General features: G+C 33.9%; 1 protein-coding gene across 1 annotated transcript in view; it reads left to right on the top strand.

The window, feature by feature from the left end:
• The first annotated feature begins 1,395 nt into the window (after positions 1-1,395).
• Positions 1,396-27,111, top strand: part of lmcd1 (LIM and cysteine-rich domains 1) — a 32,468-nt gene continuing 6,752 nt past the window's right edge. The window contains exons 1-3 of the mRNA XM_057844894.1: positions 1,396-2,461; positions 21,606-21,691; positions 22,783-23,038. Coding sequence (XP_057700877.1) covers positions 21,606-21,691; positions 22,783-23,038 — 342 coding nt within the window. The 5' untranslated portion in view covers positions 1,396-2,461. The remainder of the gene's footprint in view (positions 2,462-21,605; positions 21,692-22,782; positions 23,039-27,111) is intronic.

The following is a 27,111-nucleotide window of genomic DNA, read 5'->3' on the forward strand; positions in this document are numbered from 1 at the left end:
TACAGTACTTATGTACCGTATGTTGAATCTATATATCCGTCTTCTTTTCATTCCAACAATAATTTACAGAAAAATATGGCATATTTTATAGATGGTTTGAATTGCGATTAATTCTGATGAATTAATTTTTAAGCTGTAATTAACTCGATTGAAAAATTTAATCGTTTGACAGCCCTAATTTTAAGATATCTTGATATTTATATAATATTTTTAATATAAAATATTCCTCAAAATATTTATCTTTTAACATTTTTATCTGTTTAAAGAAATAAATAACGACATATTTACTTTATTTTTGATTAGTTTATGTAAAAAGTAAACAGAAAATATTAAAACTGTTTACATTATATTTTATTAAAGATCAATAAATATTGAAACTAACATTTTTTGATGAATAAATAGATAATATTTATTCATATTTAATTTAGTTTTTAAACTATAGAAACAACTTCTTTTTAAAATAAAGAGCAAAAAAGTAGAAAAAAATCATTCAAAAAATTGAATATGAATAATATGAATGTTAATTGTCTTTTTTCCTTTTTTAAAAATTTCAAATATTTTAAATTTTTTTTTAAGAGTTCATTTTCAAACATATTTTTACTTTAAAAATATTTTTGAAATATTTACCTTGAATCATTTTTGTTTGTTGAAGTTAATCATTAAAAAACATTCACTTTTAATTTTATTTATTTATTTACTATTTACTTTTTATTTACTATGTTTGAATTAAATAAGTAGAAAACATTTTAATAAAATGTTTACTTTATATTTTATGAAAAATAAATGAATATTTAAACTAACATGTTTTAAATTTTTGAGCTGTAATTAACTAGTTTAAAAATTTTAATCGTTTCGACAGCCCTTATATTTATAATTGCTCTTTACCTAAAAAAAAATGTTTTATCCGATTACTCGATTAATCGATAGAATTTTCAGTCGATTACTCGATTACAAAAATATTCGATAGCTGCAGCCCTAATGCAGTTATGGCAAATTTGTTGTTTTATTACAATAGATTGTTTTATTTTAGGGCTGTCAAATGATTAAGATTTTTAATCGAGTTAATTACAGCTTAGGAATTAATTAATCGCAATTAATCGCAATTCAAACCAATAATAAAATATGACATATTTTTCTGTAAATTATTGTTGGAATGGAAAGGTACATAAGTACTGTGTTTGTTTATTATAACAATCAACAAAATGGCATTAACATTAACATTTTGTTAAAGCGATCCATGGATAGAAAGACTTGTAGTTCTTAAAAGATAAATGTTAGTACAAGTTATAGAAATTTTATATTGAAACCCCTCTTCATGTTTTCGTTTTAATAAAATGTGTAAAATTTTCAATCAAAAAATAAACTAGTAGCCCGCCATTGTTGATGTCAATAATTATACAATGCTCATGGGTGCCTAAGCCCATAAAATCAGTCGCACCCAAGCGCCAGCAGAGGGCGGCAAAACTCCATAAAACACAATTAACAAGTGGGCATTTCACTGTACTGTCATTTAAATCTGTCTGAGCGGGGCATGTGCGTTAATTGCGTCAAATATTTTAACGTGATTAATTTTAAAAAATTGATTACCGCCCGTTAACGCGATAATTTTGACAGCCCTAGTTTATTTACATTTCAAAAACCAGAAGCCATTCATTTACGAATGTGATTGCACTTTAGTTTACATATTTAAATGTTCAGATATTAAGATTTGAATGAGGCAAAATGACATGCTTTTTCACTCAAATATATTGTTATAATCAGTTGTTTCGGATATACTGTAATTATTTTCTGGATAAAAATTAATTTGGTGTCCAAAAAGTCTTTTTTTCAAACTTGACTCTTGAAAAACAGTCTTATAATCTGGGCCGTCTTATATTCGGGCCAATACGGTACTCAAAATCAACTAGAAGTCACTTGTAGGTTCGCGCAAAACATGCTCAAATTTCAGTGCCATTGACGGCAATGGACGTCCAATCCACTAGACACAATTCTAATGGAAGATTTTGCTACCAACCTGTTGGTTCCTTTCTTTTTAAACAGTGACACCTTCTTAAAACGACATATCGATTCTTGGCGGGAGCATATCGATAACCTTTTGGCCTGCAAACTATCGCAATACATCACTTTTTTGATATATTGTCACACCGCTATTAGAGAGAGCAACACAAAGCATGGATGGCTATTACCTCCACCAAAAGAGGAGGAGGAATTTCCAGCGTTTCCATTGGTGACTTGTTTTCATTCCCCCCACCCAAGCTTCCTCTTATTGGCCCAGCATGCATTGGGAGTCGCTAGGAAACGCATTCTTGCCGCGAGAGGAGAGAAGAGGAGGCTTGCCTGCTCCTGTCTTTTTGTGTGTGTGCGCGTTGTTTGTTTTTTGGGCAAAGCAGGAGTGGACAGGAAGCGGGCCTGACAAGTGAGGAATTTCACGGAAACCAAAGTGCATGCTGACGACGACAAGGTAGGACACCAATTTTGGCTTTTTGAAAGTAAAAGTAGGAAAAGTGGAAGTTTTTCCAAGATTTTGGGGGGGGGGGGGGTAAAAGTTGTGTGTCCAATTAACTTTAAATCGTTTGGTGCCATTGACGGTGATTGATGTCTAGTCATCCTTCCTATGTGAATTTACAGTGCCCTCCATAATTATTGGCACCCCTGGTTAAGATGTGTTTTTTAGCTTCTAATATTTTTTTTTATTATTCAAATAATATGGGACCTTAATGGAAAAAAAAGCAAAACAGCCCCACAGCATCACTGACCCATCCCCATACTTCACAGTGGGTATGAGGTGCTTTTCAGCATGCGCATCTTTGGTGGCACGCCAGACTCTCTTAGAGTGTTTGTTGCCAAAAAGCTCAATCTTGGTCTCATCTGACCAAAGCACACGGTCCCAGGCTTCCAGGCTTCAACTGGGACCATGGCAAAAGGTGGTAGTACAAAGTATTACCACCAGGGGTGCTAATAATTGTGACACACATTATTAGATGTCAAATAATTATTTCTTTATGTGGGATTTTTTCCCCACTGAATAAATGCACTTGTATTGAAGGTTGGATTTTTCTCTTTTTATTTCCATAAGGTCCCATATTATTTGAATTTAAAAAAAAATATTAGAAGCTAAATAGTTATGGCAATAATTATGGAATGCACTGTAAATGATTTTTGTGTCTAGTAAACATCGAGTCCGTTTGACGTGGGAGGTCTGGCAGCAAATAGACAAATGTTCAAAATTGAAACAAATACGAATTGAAATTGATAAATGTTGACATAAAAGCTGAAATGAAGAAAAAATGAAATATAAAATAATATACAGTGATCCCTTGCTACTTCGTGCCTTCAGACCATCGCGTTTTTTTTTTTCCAATTGAAAAAATAAAAGCTGCCGCTTTTCTTGGTCAGGCACATAAGCGGATTTTAAGGGGGGCAGGTGGGCCAGGCCCCCCCCCTGGTGTCCGATAAGTGTCATTGCATGACTTTCCTATATGTATATAATATATATGTATATATATAAGACATATATATGTATATATATATATATACAGTATAAAAGTCGTAAAGCAGTAAAACTGCAACAAAAATGAATGAAATGAACAAAAAAATATATTTTTATAATGGGTCAAAATTATTTTTCAAGCACCTTAGACGGACATTTGCTTTGCATATAATTTACAACAACAACAACGAAAAATTTTGAAAAAAAAAATATTTTTTTAATGTTTTGCTTTCTTTGATCAAAATTTTTTTTTTTTGATTGAAGCAACTTTTTGCGGGGATTAAATGATTTAGACACAAATGTCCTTATCATAATATGACCCAAACACAAAAAGGATTGCTTCAATCAAAGAAAAATTTTTCAATGAAATATTAAGTGTTCAAATGCAAATTTTTCAATCTCAAATATTTTTTCGCATTCAAAAACTTTTTCTATGATTGAATTTCTATGATTTTCTTTTTGAATCTATTTTTTTAAAGCAACTTATATTTTGACTGAATAATAAAAACAATAATTTCCTAGCCAAAAGGTGGCCCAAAAACAAATCAACATTACTTCAATCAAAAAAGTTGCTTCAATCAAAAAAAAAAAAAAAAAAAAAAAAAAAAATCAAAGAAAAACAGCTTTCACAAATTTATTTTTGCATTCAAACACATTTTTTTTTAATTGAAGCGACATTATTTTTGGTTAAATAATAAAGATACAAACCATATGGCTCCGACAAGGGGATACGATTTTTGCTGGGGTAACTACAGTGGCACGACACCTGCGGGCGTCCCATATTCAATGGATGACGATCTTGGTGAAACGTATTGCCTCAGCAACCTGATTTAGAGTTCCCCTCAAGAATGATGGGAATCAAAAAACGCTCATTGTCAATTTATTGTTATAAATATTCTTGGCAGGTAATTTTAGTGCTGACACTGCGTTTCGGGGTCATCAACACGTTGTGCCCCCTCTGCCCCAAAAGTCAAACTCCGCCTATGGTCAGGCAGTGCACTGGAGTGGCTTGTTAAAGTGATTGGTGATTGACAGGCGTTCAAGTTTGATCTCGCCAGAGATGCTTGGAAGCCGAAATTCCAAGGCGCCACATGTGTCAATCATTGTTTAGCTTGTTAAACAGTTGCTGTGGCAACTTATTGTGTGTAAGTGAGCAGCGTTAGCGGATTTGAGTGGACTTACTCAAAGAAGCATTTAAAAAAACAAGCATTTTTCTACGTTATTCTTGTTTAAATAAAAAATTCAGTGATGTCACCGGTTCTGTTCATCGCCTTTATGGACAGAATATCTAGGCGCAACCGAGGTGCTGAGGGGGTCAGGTTTGGTGGCCTCAGTATTGCATCTCTGTTTTTTGCGGATGATGTAGTGTAATGTAACTCCTGCAACTCTCACTGAGACGGTGAGCTGAGTGTGAAGCAGTTGGGATGAGAATCAGCACCTCCAAATTGGAGACTATGGTCCTCAGTTGGGAAAAGGTTGAATGCCCTTTCCGGGTCAGGGAGGAGTTCCTTCCCCAAATGGAGGAGTTCAAGTATCTCGGGATCTAGTTCACGAGTGATGGAAAAATGGAACGGGAGATCGACAGGCGATCGGTGCCGCGTCTGGAGTGATGCGGACTCTGCATCGGTCTGTTGTGGTGAAGAGGGAGCTGAGCCAAAAGACGAACCCCTCTATTTACCGGTCAATTTATGTTCCTACCCACTACAAAGGTTTGGAGTCGGGCGGTAAACTGAATATTTACCGTTACCGTCACGATAACCGACGTAATTTTGACAATGTAGGTGAATTCAGCATAAATTGTAATGCAACAGTGAAGCCTATAATATGACCATTTACAGTGGGGCAAATAAGTATTTAGTCAAGCACCAATTGTGCAAGTTCTCCTACTTGAAAAGATTAGAGAGGCCTGTAATTGTCAACATGGGTAAACATCAACCATGAGAGACAGAATGTGGGAAAAAAAAAAAAACTCACATTGTTTGATTTTTAAAGAATTTCTTTCCAAATTAGAGTAGAAAAAAAGTATTTGGTGACCTACAAACAGGCAAGATTTCTGGCTGTCAAAGAGGTCTAACTTCTTCTAACGAGGCTCCACTCGTTACCTGTATTAATGTCACCTGTTTTAACTCATTATCAGTATAAAAGACACCTGTCTACAACCTCAGTCAGTCACACTCCAAACTCCACTATGGCCAAGACCAAAGAGCTGTCGAAGGACACCCGAGACAAAATTGTAGACCTGCACCAGGCTGGGAAGACTCAATCTGCAATAGATAAAACGCTTGGTGTAAAGAAATCAACTGGGAGCAATTATTAGAAAATGGAAGACATACAAGACCACTGATAATCTCCCTCCATCTGGGACTCCATGCAAGATCTCACCCCGTGAAATGATAACAAGGAAGGTGAGCAAAAATCCCAGAACCACACGGGGGGACCTAGTGAATGACCTACAGAGAGCTGGGACCACAGTAACAAAGGCTACTATCAGTAATAGAGATGCCCCGATCGATCAGCATATTGATCGATCGGGTCCGATCACGTCATTTTCAAAGTATCGGAATCAGCAAAAAAATATCGGCCATGCCTTTTTTTAATATATATATATATATATATATATATATATATATATATATTTTTTTTTATTAAATCGTTTTCTAATTGTATTTAACGTTACAGTTTAACGTTTACGTTTAATGTTTATGTTACATTTATCCAGAGTCTTTAGTTTAGGCTTAAGGTAGGGTTATCAAATTTATCCCAATAACGGCGGTAATTAATTTTTGTAAAAATGTATCACATTAAAATATTTAACGCAATTGATACATGCGCTGCACGACCCACTCACGCAATGTCGCGCTCAATCTGTAATGGTGCCGTTTTGCCTATATAGAGAGATAAAAGGCAGCGTAAAATGAGTAGAGTGAATTTTTACAGCCTTTGGAGCCTTTTTTTAATTGGCTAAAGCCTTACAATCCCTCTCCCTACGATTAGAAATATCATGGGAAGCAATGGGGGGAAACAAGGTAGCAGTTGATCTTTTTCTGAACACCTTATGTTATTTCTCAACGCAGAGAAGATATATCAATTGGTAGCCCTATGCACAGTCATGGTTCCACTTCCCATCATGCATTTGGGCATGGCCTTCAGTATCATTTACTGAAAGCTCAACAAATACACTAGATGGCAATATTTAGTCACAATATACAAAGTCAAAAGTCTTTCTATCCGTGGATCCCTCTCACAGAAAGAATGTTAATAATGTAAATGCCATCTTGAGGATTTATTGTCATAATAAACAAATACAGTACTTATGTACTGTATGTTGAATGTATATATTCGTCCGAGTTTGATTCATTTTTTTCTTAATGCATTGCCAAAATGTATATGATCGGGAAAAATTATCGGGAATGGAATTGAATCGGGAGCAAAAAAAAAAGCAATCGGGTCGGGAAATATCGGGATCGGCAGATACTCAAACTAAAACGATCGGGAACGGATCGGGAGCAAAAAAACATGATCGGAACAACCCTACAAAATATTATATTGGCAAATAATTGTGGCTGCCTTAGTTTCAATGCCATTGATGGCAATAGACGTCTAATCCATTTATTAAAACTCTAAAACTGAAGGAAAAAATCAAAAACTGCCAAAAATAAATAAATAAATAAATAAAAAATGCAAAAACTATGCAAAAAAATATTTTAGCAAATAATCGTCCAATTGTCATTCAATTCGTTTGTTGAAACTCAAAAACCGTGAAAAAAAGGTAAAAACTACAACAAACAAAAAACTGGAGAAAAAAAACCCCACAAAAATTATACAAAATATTATATTGGCAAATAATCGTGGCTGCCTTAGTTTCAATGCCATTGATGGCACTAGACGTCTAATCCATTTATTAAAACTAAAACTGCAGAAAAAAATCAAAAACTGCAACAAAAAAAAAAACTATTAAAAATGCAAAAACTATGCAAAAAAATATTTTTGCAAATAATCGTCCAATTGTCATCCAACTCATTTGTTGAAACTCAAAAACTGTGGAAAAAAAAAAGGTAAAAACTGCAACAAACAAAAAACTGGAGGAAAAAAAACCACAAAAATTATACAAAATATTATACTGCCAAATAAATGTGCCCGCCTTACTTTCAATGCCATTGATGGCAATATATGTCAATTAAACTCTAAAACTGCAACAAAAAAAAAAAATTCAAAAACTGCAACAACAAAAAAAAAACCACACAAAACTGCCCAAACTATTTGGGAAAAAATGTAAACTATTCAAAAAATTATTTTAGCAAATAATCGTCCAATTGTCATCCAAGTCATTTGTTGAAACTTGAAAACTGGAAAAAATGTAAAAAAAAACTACAACAAACAAAAAAACTGAAAAAAAAAACCTCAAAAACCATACCAAATATTACATTGGCAAATTATCATGGCAGCCTTACTTTCAATGCCATTGATGGTGATAGACATCTACTAAACTCTAAAACTGCAAAAAAAAAAATTCAAAAACTGCAACAACAAAAAAACACAAAAAAAGCTGAAAAATCACAAAACTGCAAAAAAAAAAACACGTAACTGCAAAAACTATTTTTTAAAAAGTATTTTAGCAAATAATCGTCCAATTGTCGTCCAATTCATTTGTTGAAACTCGAAAACTGGGGGGGGGGGGGGGGGGAATGCAAAAACTGCAACAAACAAAATACTGGGAAAATTTTTTTTTAAAAACTATACAAAATATTACATTGGCAAATAATCATGGCAGCCTTACTTTCAATGCCCTTGATGGTGATAGACATCTATTAAACTCTAAAACTGCGGGGGGAAAAAATTAAAAACTGCACACAAAAAAGCAAAAAAATTCAAAAACTGCTCAAAAAACACAAAACTGCAAAATCTATTTTTTAAAAATGCTTTTCAAACTTTTCAAAAAAAAATTTTTTAGCAAACAATCGTATGATTATATATTATGTGATATATAAGTATATTATTATATTATTATAGTAATCGTAAAATGCAAAAACTGCAACAAACAAAAAACTGGAAAAATAAATCAAAAACCCACAAAAAGATGCAAAAACTATACAAAATATTGGCAAATAATCGTGGCAGCCTTACTTTCAATGCCTTTGACAACGATAGAACGTCTAATCCATTTGTTAAAAGAATTCAAAAACAGCAAAAAACAAACAAAAATGTGAAAAGGTGTAAAAATTGTACAAAAACCAAAAACTAAAAAAAAGTAAAAAAATGCAAAAACTATAGCCTACAAAATATTATATTGCCAAACAATTGTGGTAGCCTTAGTTTCAATGCCATTGACAGCAATAGACGTCTCATCCATTATTATCATCAATTATTAAAAATCTAAAACTGGGGGGGGCGAAACCACCACAAAACTGCAAAAAACTATTGGAAAAATGCAAAAACCATACAAAAAAAAAATATATTAGCAAATAATCATCTAATCGTCGTCCAGTTCTCGAAAACTGTGGGGGGAGGGGGGGGGGGGGGTTATGCAAAAACTGCAACAAACAAAATACTGGGGAAAAAAAAAAATCAAAAACTATACAAAATATTAAATTGGCAAATAATCATGGCAGCCTTGGTTTCAATGCCAGTGATGGCGAAAGACGTATAATCCATAAAACTCAAAAACTACGTAAAACAAAAAAGTGACAAAAATGCAAAAACCAACCAAAAAAAAAAAAAAAAAAACTGCAAAAAAAGATGCAAAAATAATACAAAATTTTATATTGGCAAATAATCATGGCAGCCATTCAACTACAAATGCTACAATTGTAGTAGCCTTAGTTTCAATGCTATTGACGGCAATAGACATCTGATCCATTTATTAAAACTCTAAAACTGTGGAAAAGAAGCAAAAACTGCAAAAAAAAATCCACAACAAAACTGCAAAAAAACTAAACTGAAAATGAAAAAATGCAAGAACCATACAAAAAAATATATTAGCAAATAATCATCCAATCATCGTCCAGTTCATTTGTTGAAACTCAAAAACTGTGTGGGGGGGAAAAATTCAAAAACTGCGACAAACAAACAACTGGGAAAGAAAAAAAAACGCAAAAAGATGCAAAAACTATACAAAATATTAAATAGCAAATAATCATGGCAGCCTTGGTTTCAATGCCAGTGACGGCGAAAGACGTATAATCCATTTGTTAAAACTCAAAAACTGCGTAAAACAAAAAAGCGAAAAAAATGCAAAAACCAACAAAAAAAACAAACTGCAAACAAAAAAAAAAGATGCAAAAATAATAAAAAATTTTATATTGGCAAATAATCATGGCAGCCTTACTTTCAATGCCATTGACAACGATAGAACGTCTAATCCATTTGTTAAAACTCCAAAAATCGGAAAGAATTCTAAAAAAAGCAAAAAACAAACTAAAAGGTGAAAAAGTGTAAAAATTGCACAAAAGACAAAAACTAAAAAAGTAAAAAAAAATGCAAAAACTATAGCCTAGAAAATATTATATTGTCAAACAATTGTGGTAGCCTTAGTTTCAATGCCATTGACGGCAATAGACGTCTGATCCATTTGTTAAAACTCTAAAACTGTGGAAAAAAAGCAAAAACTGCAAAAAAACACCACAAAACTCCAAAAAACTATTGAAAAAATGCAAAAACCATACAAAAAAAAATATATTAGCAAATAATCATCCAATCGTCGTCCAGTTCATTTGTTGAAACTCGAACTCGAACAAAAAACTGGGGAAAAATAATAATTTTTAAAAAACGCAAAAAGCTGCAAAAACTATACAAAATATTAAATTGGCAAATAATCATGGCAGCCTTGGTCTCAATGCCAGTGACGGCGAAAGACGTATAATCCATTTGTTAAAACTCAAAAACTGCGTAAAACAAAAAAGTGAAAAAAATGCAAAAACCAACAAACTGCAAAAAAAAAAAAGATGCAAAAATAATACAACATTTCATATTGGCAAATAATCATGGCAGCCTTAGTTTCAGTGCCACTGATGGCAATAATTGTCCAATTCATTTGTTGAAAATGCAAAAACTGAGGGGGGCGGGGGGCACACGAAAACCACACAAACCTAAAATGAACACAAAATACCAAAAAGCTATTCAAGAAATGTCTTTTAAACATTACTTAAATTGTCACCAGCTTTTAAAAATGGATGAATTTACATTTTTACGACAAAAATGACCCCTCCCAATCAAAAAGGATTGGATGCCTATCACCGTCAATGGCGACGAAAGATTAAAAAGCGACCCCTCCCCATTGATGCGCCAACTATAGTTCCCGAGCGATCACCGAATGGATCAGCATCACCTGTCAGGAGCTTAACGTATCCAAGAGACACACAATAACACGCTCGCGGAGCTTTATTACGGGGGTGCCGGCGACGTCACCTCCACAAATTTAGCCAGGCGGGAGCCAGATGTTCTTTTTACAACGCCGCAAATATCAAGTGACGCGTGAAATCCGAGTCACTTTCTTCACACCCAAAAATGGAAAAACAAAACAAAATCACCCTTTCCGGGCCACGGATGTTCACAAAATTATCTCGTCGGCGTTTCCCGCATTTTTTGGTCACGTTGTTTGGAATGAGCCCAGCCAAACGCTTGTTATCGCGCTTTCTAAATATAGTCGGCGTCCTCTGGATGCCTTTGGTGCAGTCATCTTCCTCATTCTTTGCAGCTTGCAATATCTGACACAAACCATTATTTTGATTGCTGACTATTGCATTGCATTTGCTTCAGCGATAAAAATGACTGAATTTTATTTGCTGTGGTGACTTGGATTGGAAAATGAAAGATTGTAGTGGTAGTTGGCAACATAGTTCATGTTAAAATTTGATTGCTACGGAGCCACCCGGTTGCCAGGTTAGAAAAATATCATTTTTCATAGCTAAGTACCCACAGTTTACTAATCTGTGCCCACAGATTACTAACCTGTACCCACAGATCACTCAGTTATACTCACAGTTTGGTAATCTGTAGCCACAGATCACTCAGTTATACCCACAGTTTGGTAATCTGTAGCCACAATTTAGTAATCTGTACCTGCAGACTACTAAACCATACCCACAGATTACTAAACTGTACACACAGTTTACTAAACTGTGCCCACATATTACTGATCTGTACCCACAGTTTAATATCCACAGATGACTAAACTGTACCCCCAGTTTACTAATCTGTGCCCACAGATGACTAACCTGTACCCACAGATCACTGTTATACTCATAGTTTAGTAATCTCTACCCACATATTAGTAAACTGTACTCACAGTTCACTAATCTGTGCCCACATATTACTAATCTGTACCCACAGTTTAATATCCACAGATGACTAAACTGTACCCACAATTTAGTAATCTGTACCTACAGACTACTAAACCATACCCACAGATTACTAAACTGTACACACAGTTTACTAAACTGTGCCCACATATTACTGATCTGTACCCACAGTTTAATATCCACAGATGACTAAACTGTACCCCCAGTTTACTAATCTGTGCCCACAGATGACTAACCTGTACCCACAGATCACTGTTATACTCATAGTTTAGTAATCTGTACCCACATATTAGTAAACTGTACTCACAGTTCACTAATCTGTGCCCACATATTACTAATCTGTACCCACAGTTTAATATCCACAGATGACTAAACTGTACCCACAGTTTACTAATCTGTGCCCACAGATTACTAACCTGTACCCACAGATCACTCAGTTATACTAACAGTTTGGTAATCTGTAGCCACAGATCACTCAATTATACCCACAGTTTGGTAATCTGTAGCCCCAGTTTAGTAATCTGTACCCACAGACTACTAAACCATACCCACAGATGACTAAACTGTACAAACAGTTTACTAATCTGTGACCACATATTACTAATCTGTACCCACAGTTTAATATCCACAGATGACTAAACTGTACCCTCAGTTTACTAATCTGTGCCCACAGATTACTAACCTGTACCCACAGTTTAATACTACCCACAAATTACTAAACTCTGCCCACAGTTTAGGAGCTCTTACCCACGAACTACTAAACTGTATCCACATATGATGAAACAGTACCCACATAATCTGTACCCATAGACTACTAATATGGACCCACAGATCACTCAATTATACTCACAGTTTGGTCATCTGTAGCCACAGTTTAGTAATCTGTACCCATAGACTACTAAACCATACCCACAGATGACTAAACTGTACCCTCAGTTTACTAATCTGTGCCCACAGTTTACTAACCTGTACCCACAGTTTAATACCCACAGATTGCTAGACTCGCCCACAGTTTAGGAGCCTTTACCCATGAACTACCAAACTGTATCCACATATGATGAAACTGTACCCACATTTTAATAATCTGTACCCACAGACTACTAATATAGACCCAAAGATCACTCAATTATACTCACAGTTTGGTAATCTGTAGCCACAGTTTAGTAATCTATAGACCCTACCCACGTGACGTCACAACTCCGCTCTCCTGAATGGTACCGCCCAATTGTCCGTCAAAACATAGTGTTAACCTGTTACGGCTACGTACATTCCTCCTATTTACGGCGTGTTTTTCTGCTCCTTAACATTAATAATCAAAATGGTGAAGGCATGTGTGGCTGTTGGTTGCACTAACAGAGAAGATGGAAGGAGAGACTTGAAGTTTTACCGTATTCCGAGGGATCCAAAGAGGAGAGCGAAATGGACGGCTGCAATTCGACGTGAAAACTGGGCACCAAAAAATCACCACAGACTATGTAGTAGTCATTTTATATCCGGTAAGATGCATTTAAGATATACTTAGAGGGTTTTAGGCTGACAAATAACCACAATTAAGATCATTGCTAGGCTAATCGCCGACAACATACACGTATGTATGTAGTGAGAGTGCTATCGCTAAACCATATAAACATTAAAAGCCTTAACTCCATTGACAAACGACATGAAATACATTAGACTTGACAGTGGATGTTAGCAATAACAAAAGATTTTGAATTGAAAATTTCGTAACTCACCTTTCCAAGCACAAGATGGATTCCTGCCGAGTTTTCGTGGACGAGGACCTGTTTCACCCAACCAGCAACGAAGTATTTATAAGCCTCCAAGCTCTTGAAGTTTTTCAAATTTTCGTGAGAATAGGCTGATTTTGTGTGGACAAGATAATTGTAAATATCAGCGTAGCGGATGTCAGGCAGACAGGGCGAAGACAGTGGGTCGAAAAACATCGATTTGGGCATCAAATATGGATCTGGCGACTGTATAGAACGAAACTTTTCCACATAACGCCTTTTATGCAACACATCCAGTGAGTTTACGGCATCAGAAAGCACCGGGTCTTCCATGAAATGCATTTTAAATTCCTCGATCAATTGAAAACAATGCTAATACAGAGACAAAATGACGGACAAGTGGGCGGAACCATACAGCGAGCACGTGGTTTTGTGACGTCGGTGGGTAGGGTCTATACCCACAGACTACTAAACCATACCCACAGATTACTAAACTGTACACACAGTTTACTAATCTGTGCCCACATATTATTAATTGTACCTACAGTTTAAAACCCACAGATTACTAAACTCTGCCCACAGTTTAGGAGCCCTTACCCACGAACTACTAAACTGTATCCACAGATGATGAAACTGTACCCACATTTTAATTATCTGTACCCACAGACTACTAATCTGGACCTACAGATCACTCAATTATACTCATAGTTTGGTAATCTGAAGCCACAGTTTAGTCATCTATACCCACAGATGACTAAACTGTACACACAGTTTACTAATCTGTGCCCACATATTACTAATCTGTACCCACAGTTTAATATCCACAGATGACTACACTGTACCCACAGTTTACTAATCTGTGCCCACAGATTACTAACCTGTACCCACAGTTTAATACCAACAGATGACTAAACTCAGCCCACAGTTTAGGAGCCCTTACCCACAAACTACTAAACTGTATCCAGTGTCCACATATGATGAAACTGTACCCACATTTTAATAATCTGTACTCACAGACTACTAATCTGGACCCACATATTACTAATCTGTACCCACAGTTTAATATCCACAGATGACTAAACTGTAGCCTCAGTTTACTAATCTGTGCCCACAGATTACTAACCTGTACCCAGAGTTTAATACCCACAGATTACTAGACTCACCCACAGTTTAGGAGCCTTTACCCACGAACTACCAAACTGTATCCACATATGATGAAACTGTACCCACATTTTAATAATCTGTACCCACAGACTACTAATATGGACCCAAAGATCACTCAATTATACTCACAGTTTGGTCATCTGTAGCCACAGTTTAGTAATCTATACCCACAGACTACTAAACCATACCCACAGATTACTAAACTGTACACACAGTTTACTAAACAGTACACACAGTTTACTAATCTGTGCCCACAGTTTAATACCCACATATTACTAAACTCTGCCCACAGTTTGGTAATCTTTACCCACCGTTTAGTAAACTGTACCCACAGATGATAAACTGTACCTACAGATTACTCATTTGTACCCACAGACTACTAAACTATACCCACAGATCACTCAACTATACCCACAGTTTGGTAATCTGTAGCCACAGTTTAGTCATCTGTACCCACAGACTACTAAACCATACCCACAGATTACTAAAATGTACACACGTTTTAATAATCTGTTCCCACAGATGACTAACCTGTACCCACAGTTTAATACCCAAAGATTACTAAACTCTGCCCACAGTTTAGGAGCCCGTACCCACAAACTATTAAACCGTATTCACAGATGACGAAACTGTACCCACATTTTAATCATCTGTACCCACAGACTACTAATCTTTACCCACAGATTACTAAACTGTGCCCATGGTTTGGTAATCTGTACCCACAGTTTAGTAAACTGTACCCACAGTTGATAAACTGTACCCACAGATTACTAATGTGTACCCACAGACTACTAAACTGTACCCACAGATGTCTCAACTATACACACAGTTTGATGGAGTTTAGTAATCTGTAACACAGATTACTAAATTTATACCATGGATATTATCCGAAATTGAGGTTTCTAAATCCCACAGCATGGCAAGTGGGCATTTGCATGTTGTTTTCAGCACCATTTTCTCTCATATGTACTTTGTGTTCCGGCACCTTATGATTTACAAATTAAGTACTGATAAACAGTACAAAAGCCGTCGCCTCTGGATGCTTCACAAACAACAAATTTGTGCGCAGGCTGTCACCTCTGTCACTCGGCTGCTCTGTGTGCGCGTGTGTGAGGTGGGCGGGCGTGTCTGTACATGCGCTCGCTTCCTGCGCCAAAATAAATCACAAATTTAACTTTTAAAAAAAACCAAAAACAACGAGACGCAGGTGTCGTAAAGTCGAAATTGCATAAATCGGGTCCGTCGTAACCCGGGCACTACCAGTATTATTAGGATTATTTATCTTTAACTGGAAACTAGACACATATTCTTGCTAAGAGTTAGTAGTGGATTGTGCCACCCCCACTTGAAAGGTCAACCCCCTCGCCCCCGCCCACCAGTTCCCCTGGGATGAACCCGAGCAGACGCCCGAATAATACCTGATGACAGACAACCTGGCTGTCAAAATGTCACCACTGCATCCAGAAGAGTTCAATCCACCAAAGCCCACTTGGCTTTTTTTAATGGCGTCCTTGACATCAGCAGGTATTTAAAGTCAAATACATTCATAAATAAAGATACACACACACACACACACACCCACACACACACACTGCGGGGGAAAAAATGCAAAAACTGCACACAAAAAAAAACACAAAAAGATGCAAAAAGTATACAAAATATTAAGTAGGCAAATAATCATGGTAGCATTAGTTTTAGTGCCATTGACGGCAATAGACGTCCAATTCATTTGTTAAAACTCGAAAACTGCAAAAAGCAATCAAAAAATGAAAAAATACAAGAACTGCAAAAAAACAAACCGAAACACAAAACTGTAAAAAAAAAATAAAGAAAAAATGCAAATACTATACAAAATATTATATTAGCAAATAATCGCCCAATAGTCGTCCAATTCATTTGTTGAAACTCAAAAAACTATGAAAAAAGTACAAAAACGGCAACAAACAAAAACTGAAAACAAACTCAGAAACCCACAAAAAGATGCAAAAACTATACAAATATTAAACAGGCAAATAATCGTGGCAGCCTTAGTTTTTGTGCCATTGACAGGAACAGATGTCCAATCCATTTGTTAAAACTGTAAAACTGCAACAACAACAAAACAAAAACTGCAAAAACAACAACAAAAAATTTTTTTTTAATGCAATAACTGCCAAAAAAAACCTGAAAAAACATGCAAAAACTAACCCAAAAAATGATATTAGCAAATAATAGTCCAGTAGTCATCCAATTCATTTGTTATAACTCAAAAACCAAATCCTTTAATTAAAATCTAAAACTGTAAAAAAAAATTGAAAAACTGCACACAAAAAAAGAGCGAAAAATCCAAAAACTGCAAAAAAAAAAAAAACTGCAAAAAGTATTTTAAAAAATGCAAAAACTACTCAAAAATAATTTTAGCACATAATCGTCCAATTGTCATCCAATTCATTTGAAAAAATACAAAAACAGCAACAAACAAAAAACTGAAAACAAACTTAAAATCCCACTAAAAGGTGCAAAAACTATACAAATATTAAATAGGCCGATAGTCATGGCAGCCTTAGTTTCAAAGCCATTGACTGCGGTAGACATCGAAATGCAAAAACTGCACCCCCCCACATAACCGCAAAAACTATTTAAAAAATGCAAAAACTGCAAAAATAAATAAAAAATAAGAACCCACAAAAAGATGCAAAAAGTATACAAAATATTAAATAGGTAAATAATCATGGCAGCCTTAGTTTCAGTGCCATTGACTGCAACAGATGTCCAATCCATTTGTTAAAACTGCAAAAAGCAATCAAAAAAGTAAAGAAATACAAGTGCAAAAAAAAAAAAAAAAAAAAAAACTGTAAAAAAATAAAGAAAAAAAATGCAAATACCATACAAAATATCATATTAGCAAATAGTCGTCCAATTCATTTGTGGAAACTCAGAAACTGTGAAAATAAAATGCAAAAACTGCAACAAACAAAAAACTGGAAAAAAAATCTCGAAAAGAAAACCCACAAAAAGATGCAAAAACTATACAAATATTAAACAGGCAAATAATCGTGGCAGCCTTAGTTTCAGTGCCATTGACAGCAACAGATGTCCAACCCATTTTTTAAAAGTGTAACAACAACAAAATCAAAAACTGCAAAAACAAACAAAAAAAATGCCATAACTGCAAAAAAAACTGAAATAAAATATGCAAAAACTAACCCAAAAAATTATATTAGCAAATAATCGTCCAGTAGTCGTCCTATTCATTTGTTTGCGGTTTCTCCGCCCGTCTGTGTGGCTGTCGCGCGCCCGGTGGGGCTTGCGTGCTGCTGGATGTGGTAGGGCATGCTCGGGTTGGGGGTTCCGATACCGGGATTGGCGATGCGGCGGCGTAGGTTTGGTCGCCAACGGGCTTACACTCATAAGAGATTCACAGGATTACTGGGTTCTAGATCACAGAACTGATTTGTGTACACTCTACCCCTTTCAATCACTTAGCTTATAGTCTTATAGACACCCCCACCCCCATTCTCCTCTTTCACTGGCCAATAGGCCCCCACATGGTGTAAACCGGAAATACATCTCGCTGACGATAGCACCAGCATATTAGTAACTAGTTTAGATGTTCAATGTATTTCTTGTTGTTGTTTGTGTATGTGTTTCTTTTCTTTTCTTCTCTTGTATTTCTTTTCTTCTGTCCCCCCATAATCCCTTCCTGTTCGCTGCTTTGTCATAATAAAAAGGTATTTTGAATGATCACAATGGGAGTATGTCAGACTCTCAATGTGAAACATTAAAACTGTTCAGAATCCGGGCACTTAGACTTCCATTGTCTGTGTCAAACAGCTGAACAGGACAGGTTTTTAAAAAAAAAAAAAAAAAAAAAAAAAGCAAATAATCGTGGCAGCCTTAGTTTCAATGCTATTGACAGCGATAGACATCTAAATGCAAAAACTGCAACCCACCCAAAACTGCAAAAACTATTTCAAAATGCAAAAACTAACCCAAAAAATATATTAGCAAATAATCGTCCAGTAGTCATCCAATTCATTTATTATAACTCAAAAACCTAATCATTTTATTAAAATCTAAAACTGTGAAAAAAAAAATCAAAAACTGCAAAAAAAAAAGTGAAAAAATCCAAAAACTGCAACAACAACAAAAAACTGCAAAAAGTATTTTAAAAATGCAAAACTATTCCAAAAAAAATTTTTTTTGCAAATAATCGTCCTATTGTCGTCCAATTCATTTGAAAAACTACAAAAACTCCAGCAAACAAAAAACTGAAAACAAACTCAAAATCCCACAAAAAGGTGCAAAAACAATACAAATATTAAATAAGCAAATAATTGTGGCAGCCTTAGTTTCAATGCTATTGACTGCGGTAGGCATCTAAATGCAAAAACTGCAACCCCCCCAAACCTGCAAAAACTATTTAAAAATGCAAAAACTAACCCAAAAATATATATTAGCAAATAATCGTCCAATAGTCATCCAATTCATTTATTATAGCTCAAAAACCTAATCATTTTATTAAAATCTAAAACTGTGAAAAAAAAATCAAAAACTGCAAAAAAAAAGTGAAAAAATCCAAAAACTGCAACAACCAAAAAAAAACAGCAAAAAGTATTTTAAAAATGCAAAAACTATTCAAAAAAATTTTTTTTGCAAATAATCGTCCTATTGTGGTCCAATTCATTTGAAAAACTGCAACAAACAAAAAACTGAAAACAAACTCAAAATCCCACAAAAAGGTGCAAAAACAATACAAATATTAAATAAGCAAATAATCGTGGCAGCCTTAGTTTCAATGCTATTGACTGCGATAGACATCTAAATGCAAAAACTGCAACCCCCCCAAAACTGCAAAAACTATTTAAAAATGCAAAAACTAACCCAAAAATATATATTAGCAAATAATCGTCCAATAGTCATCCAATTCATTTATTATAACTCAAAAACCTAATCATTTTATTAAAATCTAAAACTGAAAAAAAATCAAAAACTGAAAAAAAAAAAGCAAAAAATCCAAAAAATGCAACAACAAAAAAAAGCGGCAAAAAGTATTTTAAAAATGCAAAAACTATTCAAAAAATAATTTTAGCAAATAATCGTCCATTTGTCATCCAATTCATTTGAAAAAATACAAAAACTGCAACAAACAAAAAACTGAAAACAAACTCAAAATCCCACAAAAAGGTGCAAAAACTATACAAATATTAAACAGGCAAATAATTATGGCAGCCTTAGTTTCAATGCCATTGACTGTGATAGACATCTAAATCAAAAACTGACCCCCCCCACACACACACAAAACTGCAAAAACTATTTTAAAAATAATTAATAAATAATTTTCCAATCATCGTCCAATTCATTTGTTGAAACTCGAAAACTGTGGGGGGGAAATGCAAAAACTGCACCCACAAAAAAATGGAAATAAAATCCCAAAAAGATGCAAAAACTATACAAAATATTATCTTGTCGGCGATAGACTTCTAATGCATTTGTTAAAATTCAAACTGCGAAAAAAAAAAAAAAAAAAAAAAAGAAACAAAGTGAAAAAAATGAAAAACTGCAACAACAAAAAAACTGCAAAAACAAAAAAAAAAAGGGAAAAACAATACAAAATATTATATTGGCAAATAATAATGGCAGCCTTAGTTTCAGTGCCATTGACGGCAGTAGTCGTCCAATTCATTTGTTGGAAAATGCAAAAGGAAGGAGTGGACGAAAACCACACAAACTTAAAAAAAAAACACAAAATCACCTAAAACCTAGTCAAGAAATGTCGGAAATGTTATTAGAATTGTCACCTCTTTTTGAAAATTGATTTATTTACATTTTTATTACATAAATCGCCCCTCCCAATCAAAAACGATTGGACGTCTATCGCCGTCAATGGCGACAAAAGATTAAAAAGCGACCTCTCCCCATTAATGTGCCAACTATAGTTCACGGGGCCTTTTAATAGAGGGCCTACAGTATCTCCGTCAAAGCTGACCGAGTGGAGACACAAAGAGCTTTTTACGTTGAAAATTCTTGTGAATAAATGCTTAAATCCCTGAATTCTTCAAAGATATGGACGTAAAACAGTCTTGATTCATGGTTAAAAGCAAAATGATGGACAGTTAGCATTTATTTTACGTAAATGTGCCAAATATGCTGCTAGTCTTTAAGCCAATGTGGCTGATATATTTAATTTTTTCCTCCATATTTTAGTATTTCACATAAAGGGAAACATGTCAATTTGATATATTTGATTTTATTAAATTATGTATAAAATAAAGGAGATTTCTGGAGAAATTGCGATTGTAGCTTTGCTATGATAGTTTCTATATCGGGTCATATCCTGTTCACTATGAGGCATTTCAGGGTCACTGTTTCCTCATATTGGGTCACTTCCTATTGATTTCGGGGCCACTTCCTGTGGCTATTGGGTCACTTGGGTTGGAAATCAGTTGGCATAAATGGAAATTTTTGTGCCATCGAAATGAATGGGAAATTTTACCTATGAGAAATGAATGGGTATGTTTTGGCAAAAACTGTATTGAACTTTTGTGCTTCTTAGCGACCTGACTTTTTTTATCAATTAATTTTGGACAAAAATAACGGGACAAGTAGCATTTTAAAATTTCACTTTTTTACTCAAAATAAAAAAAAGTCATTTTTGGGGTGTCAAAAAAAAGAGAGTTTGCAAGAATTATGTTTTTTTGGTGCAAGAACAGTTTTGGCTAGGCGGTACGCCAAAGAAATGCCATTGAGAAAAGTAAAAAAAAAGATTATTATAGATGCAAAGTTAGCATCAATAACGCCTAAAAACAATTCAGAAAATCACGAGAACTAAGAAAAATCTGCCTAGTAACAGGTGACAGAGCAGTCTAGCTTGCCACTTCTCCTCAATATTGTTGACAAAAAAGTAGCGCTATTGATTGATGTATTGATTTTTTTTTTTTTCTTCAGATGTCAGTGGAGTCCGGACCTCTGGAATCAGCCATTTGCCTTCTTTGTAAGGACGGCTGCTCTGGTTTGCAGCCGCATTCTTGGAGGTGACTGCACATTTCACAGTCCACCAATAGAAGAGTAATAGTAGATTTAGAGAATATTTATTTATTCTTTAATTTAAAAAAAGGTTACTAATATTTATGGGGAAAACTGGAAATAAAATATGTGTAAATATTGTAGTTATTTATTCATTGAAAAATGTTAGATTCAATAATTGTTTAAAAAAAAAAATTTTTTTCATAAAATATAAATGAATCAATAATAAACAAATAAATAAAATGAAAAGAGTAAGTATATTTAAACTCAATAATAAAAAATAAATCCTGGATAAAATATTTTAAAAATGTTAGTTTAAATATATATTTATTTTTTATAAAATATAAACTAAATGTTTTTTTAAAAATTGTTTCCTATTTAATTTAAAACATTTCAAAAATTTAAAAAAACAGTATATGTGTTTCTTTTTTACTATTTATGTCAATGAATAAAAATGATAAAAGGTAAATATTTTAAAAATATTCTTATATTCAAATATTATATATTTAAATATTAACATTTTTTAAAAATGTTTTTTTAAAAATTTAATTTAAAAAAGGAAAAATCTAAGTATTCTTTTTTTAATGAATTTTTGTTCTTTAATTTAAACATTTTTTTTAATTAAATACGAGTAAATACTCTGTATTTAGTCATTATAAAATGTTAGTTTCAATATTTATTAATTTTTAACAAAATATAATGCAAACTTTTTTTAATGTTTTCAAGTTGATTTAAAATTTATTTAAAAATTATTTCAATATAAAAAAACTAATCAATTAAAAATAACAGTAAATATGTATTTTTATTTTTTTAAACAAAAATGATAAAAGGTTCATTTTAAAATATATTTTCTATATTATATATTTAAAAATAGTGCCCCCGCAACCCGACCCCGGACTAAGCAGAAGATAATGGATGGATGGTGTTTATTAAATATTAACATACTGTATCTTAAAATATTGAGTTTAAAAATGTCATTAAAAAATATATACATTTTTTTTAAACTCAGTATTTTTTTGTGAATTTTTTCAAATGATATTTACAGTTTAACAAAAAAAAGAAGAACAAAAAACAGAGCAGATGAATATGCTGTTTTCAGAAAAGCATGCGTGGCGTGTGGCTGCGGCATCGCCGACCACGCTCACGGCGACCACGGTGACGACGACCGGCGAATGGGCCGCTTGCTGGCCGACACGCCCTCTGCCCACCTAACGGCCAAGGTGAAAGGGGGCGGCGGCCTCCGTCTCTACAAGAGGAACCGCATGATCGTGACCTATCCCGTGGTGTCGCGCAAGGACCCCACCTTCAGCACCGTCACCTACGATTGGGCGCCGGCCGGACTCAACCAGAAACTGGTCAGCGACGGTCAATTTTTGTACATCAAAGTTCATTTCAACTTGGAGTAAAAATACATAAAAAAAAAAAAAAAAAAAGTAAATATTCTCTTCTTTTATTTATTACAAAAAAATTATCATTGTATTATTGTTAAAATACATTGTATTATTTTGAATAAAGCCAAAGATTTAGATTTTTAAAAATATATTTAAAATATTTGACATTTCTATATTTCTCTTTTTTTGGGTTTTGTTTGTATTATTTCTTTGTTTTAATCATTTCAAAAAGCAAAAAAAGGGGGGAAAACAAAACCCCCCAAAATATATTCTTTTACTTTTTGTTTTTAAAAGTATTTTTTCTATTTTCTTACAAAAAAATCTAAATTATTCCAAAAGAGAAAAACATTATCTAATTTTTATTTTATTTTATTTAACTACGTATTCTTAAGAAAATAATTTTTAAAACATATTTTGAATTACCAAAATAAAACAACAAATCTGGAATTATTTTATCCATTTAATTAATTAATTAATTAAGTTACTTATTATTGTATTATATTGAGTTTTTAATATATTTACTCTTTTATTTAAAAAAAAAGGGGGGGGATTTTTTTTTTTGCATTTTGATTTTAAGTTTTTTTTTATTACTTTTTATAAAATTTAAGTTATTCTAAAAGAGAAAAAGTGTAAAGATTCTTATTTTTTATTTTATTTAACTAATTATAAAAAATATATATATCTTTTGAAACATATTTTGAATTACCAAAATAAAACAGAACAAATTCTATTCATTTGTTATTTATTTATTATTTATTTTGTATTATTAAATTTTTAAAATTGTTTACTCTTTTAATACAAAAAAAAGATGAAACAATTAAAATTCCTTATTTACAATATTTTGTATTTGTTATTTGTAGGGCAAAAAATACTCCAAAACCCCAAATATTCCCTTTGCGTGTATCTTCTAATTACAAAAATATTATGTATGTCTTTTATGTAAAAAATAAGAAAGGTTTTCTGTAAATGATTTTATCACATTGCCTAACACTCACCGACAGATTTGACATCTATCGCCGTCGATGGCAGCCAATGAGTTTGAAGACATTTGGTGTTTTCGTAGCTTTCAAGCAGTAACTTAGCAGCGGCGTCTGTTTCCATTTAAAAACAAAAACAGACGTCTGTTTCGGGTTTAGCCGATTGTGACGCTGAGCGTGATTATTGGGGAAGAAGGGCGGGGCTTCTTTTATACATGGCGTCACCCACTTTGATTATAGTGTGTCATGTTTGGGCCAACTTCTGTCTCAGTCGCTGAAAATACAAGTGCTATTAGTCACCGTCTGTCCCCGTGTAAATAGCATTACTTGGACAAACTAGAAAATGGTTGCAATATAGGGTCACTTCCTGTTGATTTTGAGGCTTCCTGTAGGTATTCGGTCTCATCCTATTGGTATGGTGGGGATTTCGGGTTCTCTTCCTTTTAATTTGGGGGCATTTCAGGTTAACTTTCTGGGCAACTATTGGGTCAGTGGTGAGTTTATCTCTCTCTCTCTCTCTCTCTCTCTCTCTCGCTCTCTATCATAATTATATCTATCTAGATCAAATAACTAGATCACATAACTATATCTAGATATATAACTACATCCTATAACTATATCTAGATCATATAACTAGAGCACATAACTATATCTATCGAGATCATATACAGTAACTAGAACTAGATCATATAACTATATCTAAATCATATAAAAAGATATAACCAGGGGTGCACATAAGTGGTCCGCATGCGTGCATGCGGACTGGACGTAGACAAACGCGCTGGCCCTCAACGGCTTCCATACGCTTTTGCGTACCGATGGCTGACCACTGTATTTGCGGCGCACACGAGAAAATAACTTCTCAAAATGTCGAAGAGGCAGGCCACACTGAGTAATTACTTCCGTGTTCCCCCACCTCTGTCAAAAGACAGACGACAGAGACGTCACCGGAGCTACCGAAAAAAAGGACTTTTGCTGAAAAGTGGCTACAGAAGGTACCATGGCTAGAAGCAAATGATGCTCGCACGGAAATGCGGTACAAAATGTGCCGTGAGAATCCCAATGTCGCCGATAAGAGCAGCGCATTTTATGTAGGGTCAAAGAATTTCAGCCATCCAAACTTTGAAAAGCACAAAAAAAACAGAGAGCATGTGGCAATTAAGCAAACTATCGATGTCAAACAGGACCCCGCTCGCCCTATGGACAAGTGGCGGAATAAAGGTAATGAACAGCGACATGCACTGACAAACGTGTTTTTGCTAGCATTTCACAAAGCTAAACATGCACGTTCAATGATCTGTTATGATGAGGACATCCCACTTTTAAAAAGGCTTGGAGTTAATGTGGGAGCCGCATAATGCCCTTTATTTTGAATTGGTGCTTTTTATTTCTTTACATTTCACTTCAAAGTAATGGCAATTTTGTTGTGCCATATGTGATGTTAATCAAGCATTAATTGTTAATATAATTAATTAAAGTTAATTGGCTCTAAGTAAAGCTTGTCATAAATAATCGCATCACGCGGGTCGGCTCTCAAGCTCAATGAGGACCAAGTCACATCTCCAGGTCCTCCTCTGAGAACCTGGGCAAAAAAATTATGTGCACCCCTGCATATAACTATATTTATCTAGATCATATAACTTGATCACAAAACTATATCGATTGGTCATCTATCTATCTAGATCACATAACTTGATCACATAACTATATCGATTGATCGATCGATTGATCGATCCATCTAGATCAAATAACTTCATCACATAACTATACCTGTCTGTCTGTCTGTCTGTCTAGATTATATAACTTGATCACATAACTATATTTACTGAGATCATATAACTATCTAAATCATATAACTATATCTATGTATCTATCTTGATCATATAACTATCTTTTTAACTTTCTGACTTTCTATCTATCGAGATCACATAACTATATCTATCTATCTAGATTATATAACGATCACATAACTATATTGAGGTCATATCACTATCTAGATCATATAACTATATCTACGTATCTATCTTGATCATATAACCATCTTTTACGTTCTGACTTTCTATCTATCTAGATCACATAACTCTATCTATCTATCTATCTATCTATCTAGATCACATAACTATCTATCTATCTATCTATCTATCTATCTATCTATCTATCTATATCTATCTCACTTAATTATATCTAGATGATATAACTAGATCACATAACGATATCTATCTAGATCATATAACGACATCACATAACTATATCTAGATCATATAACGACATCACATCCATCCATCCATCCATCCATCCATCCATCCATCCATCCATCCATCCATCCATCCAGATCACATAACTATAGATCATATAACAAGATTACATAACGATAACTATTTAGATCATATAACTAGATCACATAACTATATCTAGATCATATAAAAAGATCATTTAACTACTATATCTAGATCACATAACTCTATCTATCTATCTATCTATCTATCTATCTATCTATCTATCTATCTATCTATCTATCTATCTATCTATCTATCTATCTATCTCACTTAATTATATCTAGATGATATAACTAGATCACATAACGATATCTATCTAGATCATATAACGACATCACATAACTATATCTAGATCATATAACGACATCACATCCATCCATCCATCCATCCATCCATCCATCCATCCATCCATCCATCCAGATCACATAACTATAGATCATATAACAAGATTACATAACGATAACTATTTAGATCATATAACTAGATCACATAACTATATCTAGATCATATAAAAAGATCATTTAACTACTATATCTAGATCATATAACTATATCTATGTATCTATCTTGATCATATAACTATCTTTTACGTTCTGACTTTCTATCTATCTAGATCACATAACTATATCTATCTATCTATCTATCTATCTATCTATCTATCTATCTCACTTAATTATATCTAGATGATATAACTAGATCACATAACGATATCTGTCTAGATTATATAACGACATCACATAACTCCATCCATCCATCCATCCATCCATCCATCCATCCATCCATCC

Source organism: Corythoichthys intestinalis, chromosome 9 (genome assembly GCF_030265065.1).
Source record: "Corythoichthys intestinalis isolate RoL2023-P3 chromosome 9, ASM3026506v1, whole genome shotgun sequence".
Taxonomy (NCBI): domain Eukaryota; kingdom Metazoa; phylum Chordata; class Actinopteri; order Syngnathiformes; family Syngnathidae; genus Corythoichthys; species Corythoichthys intestinalis.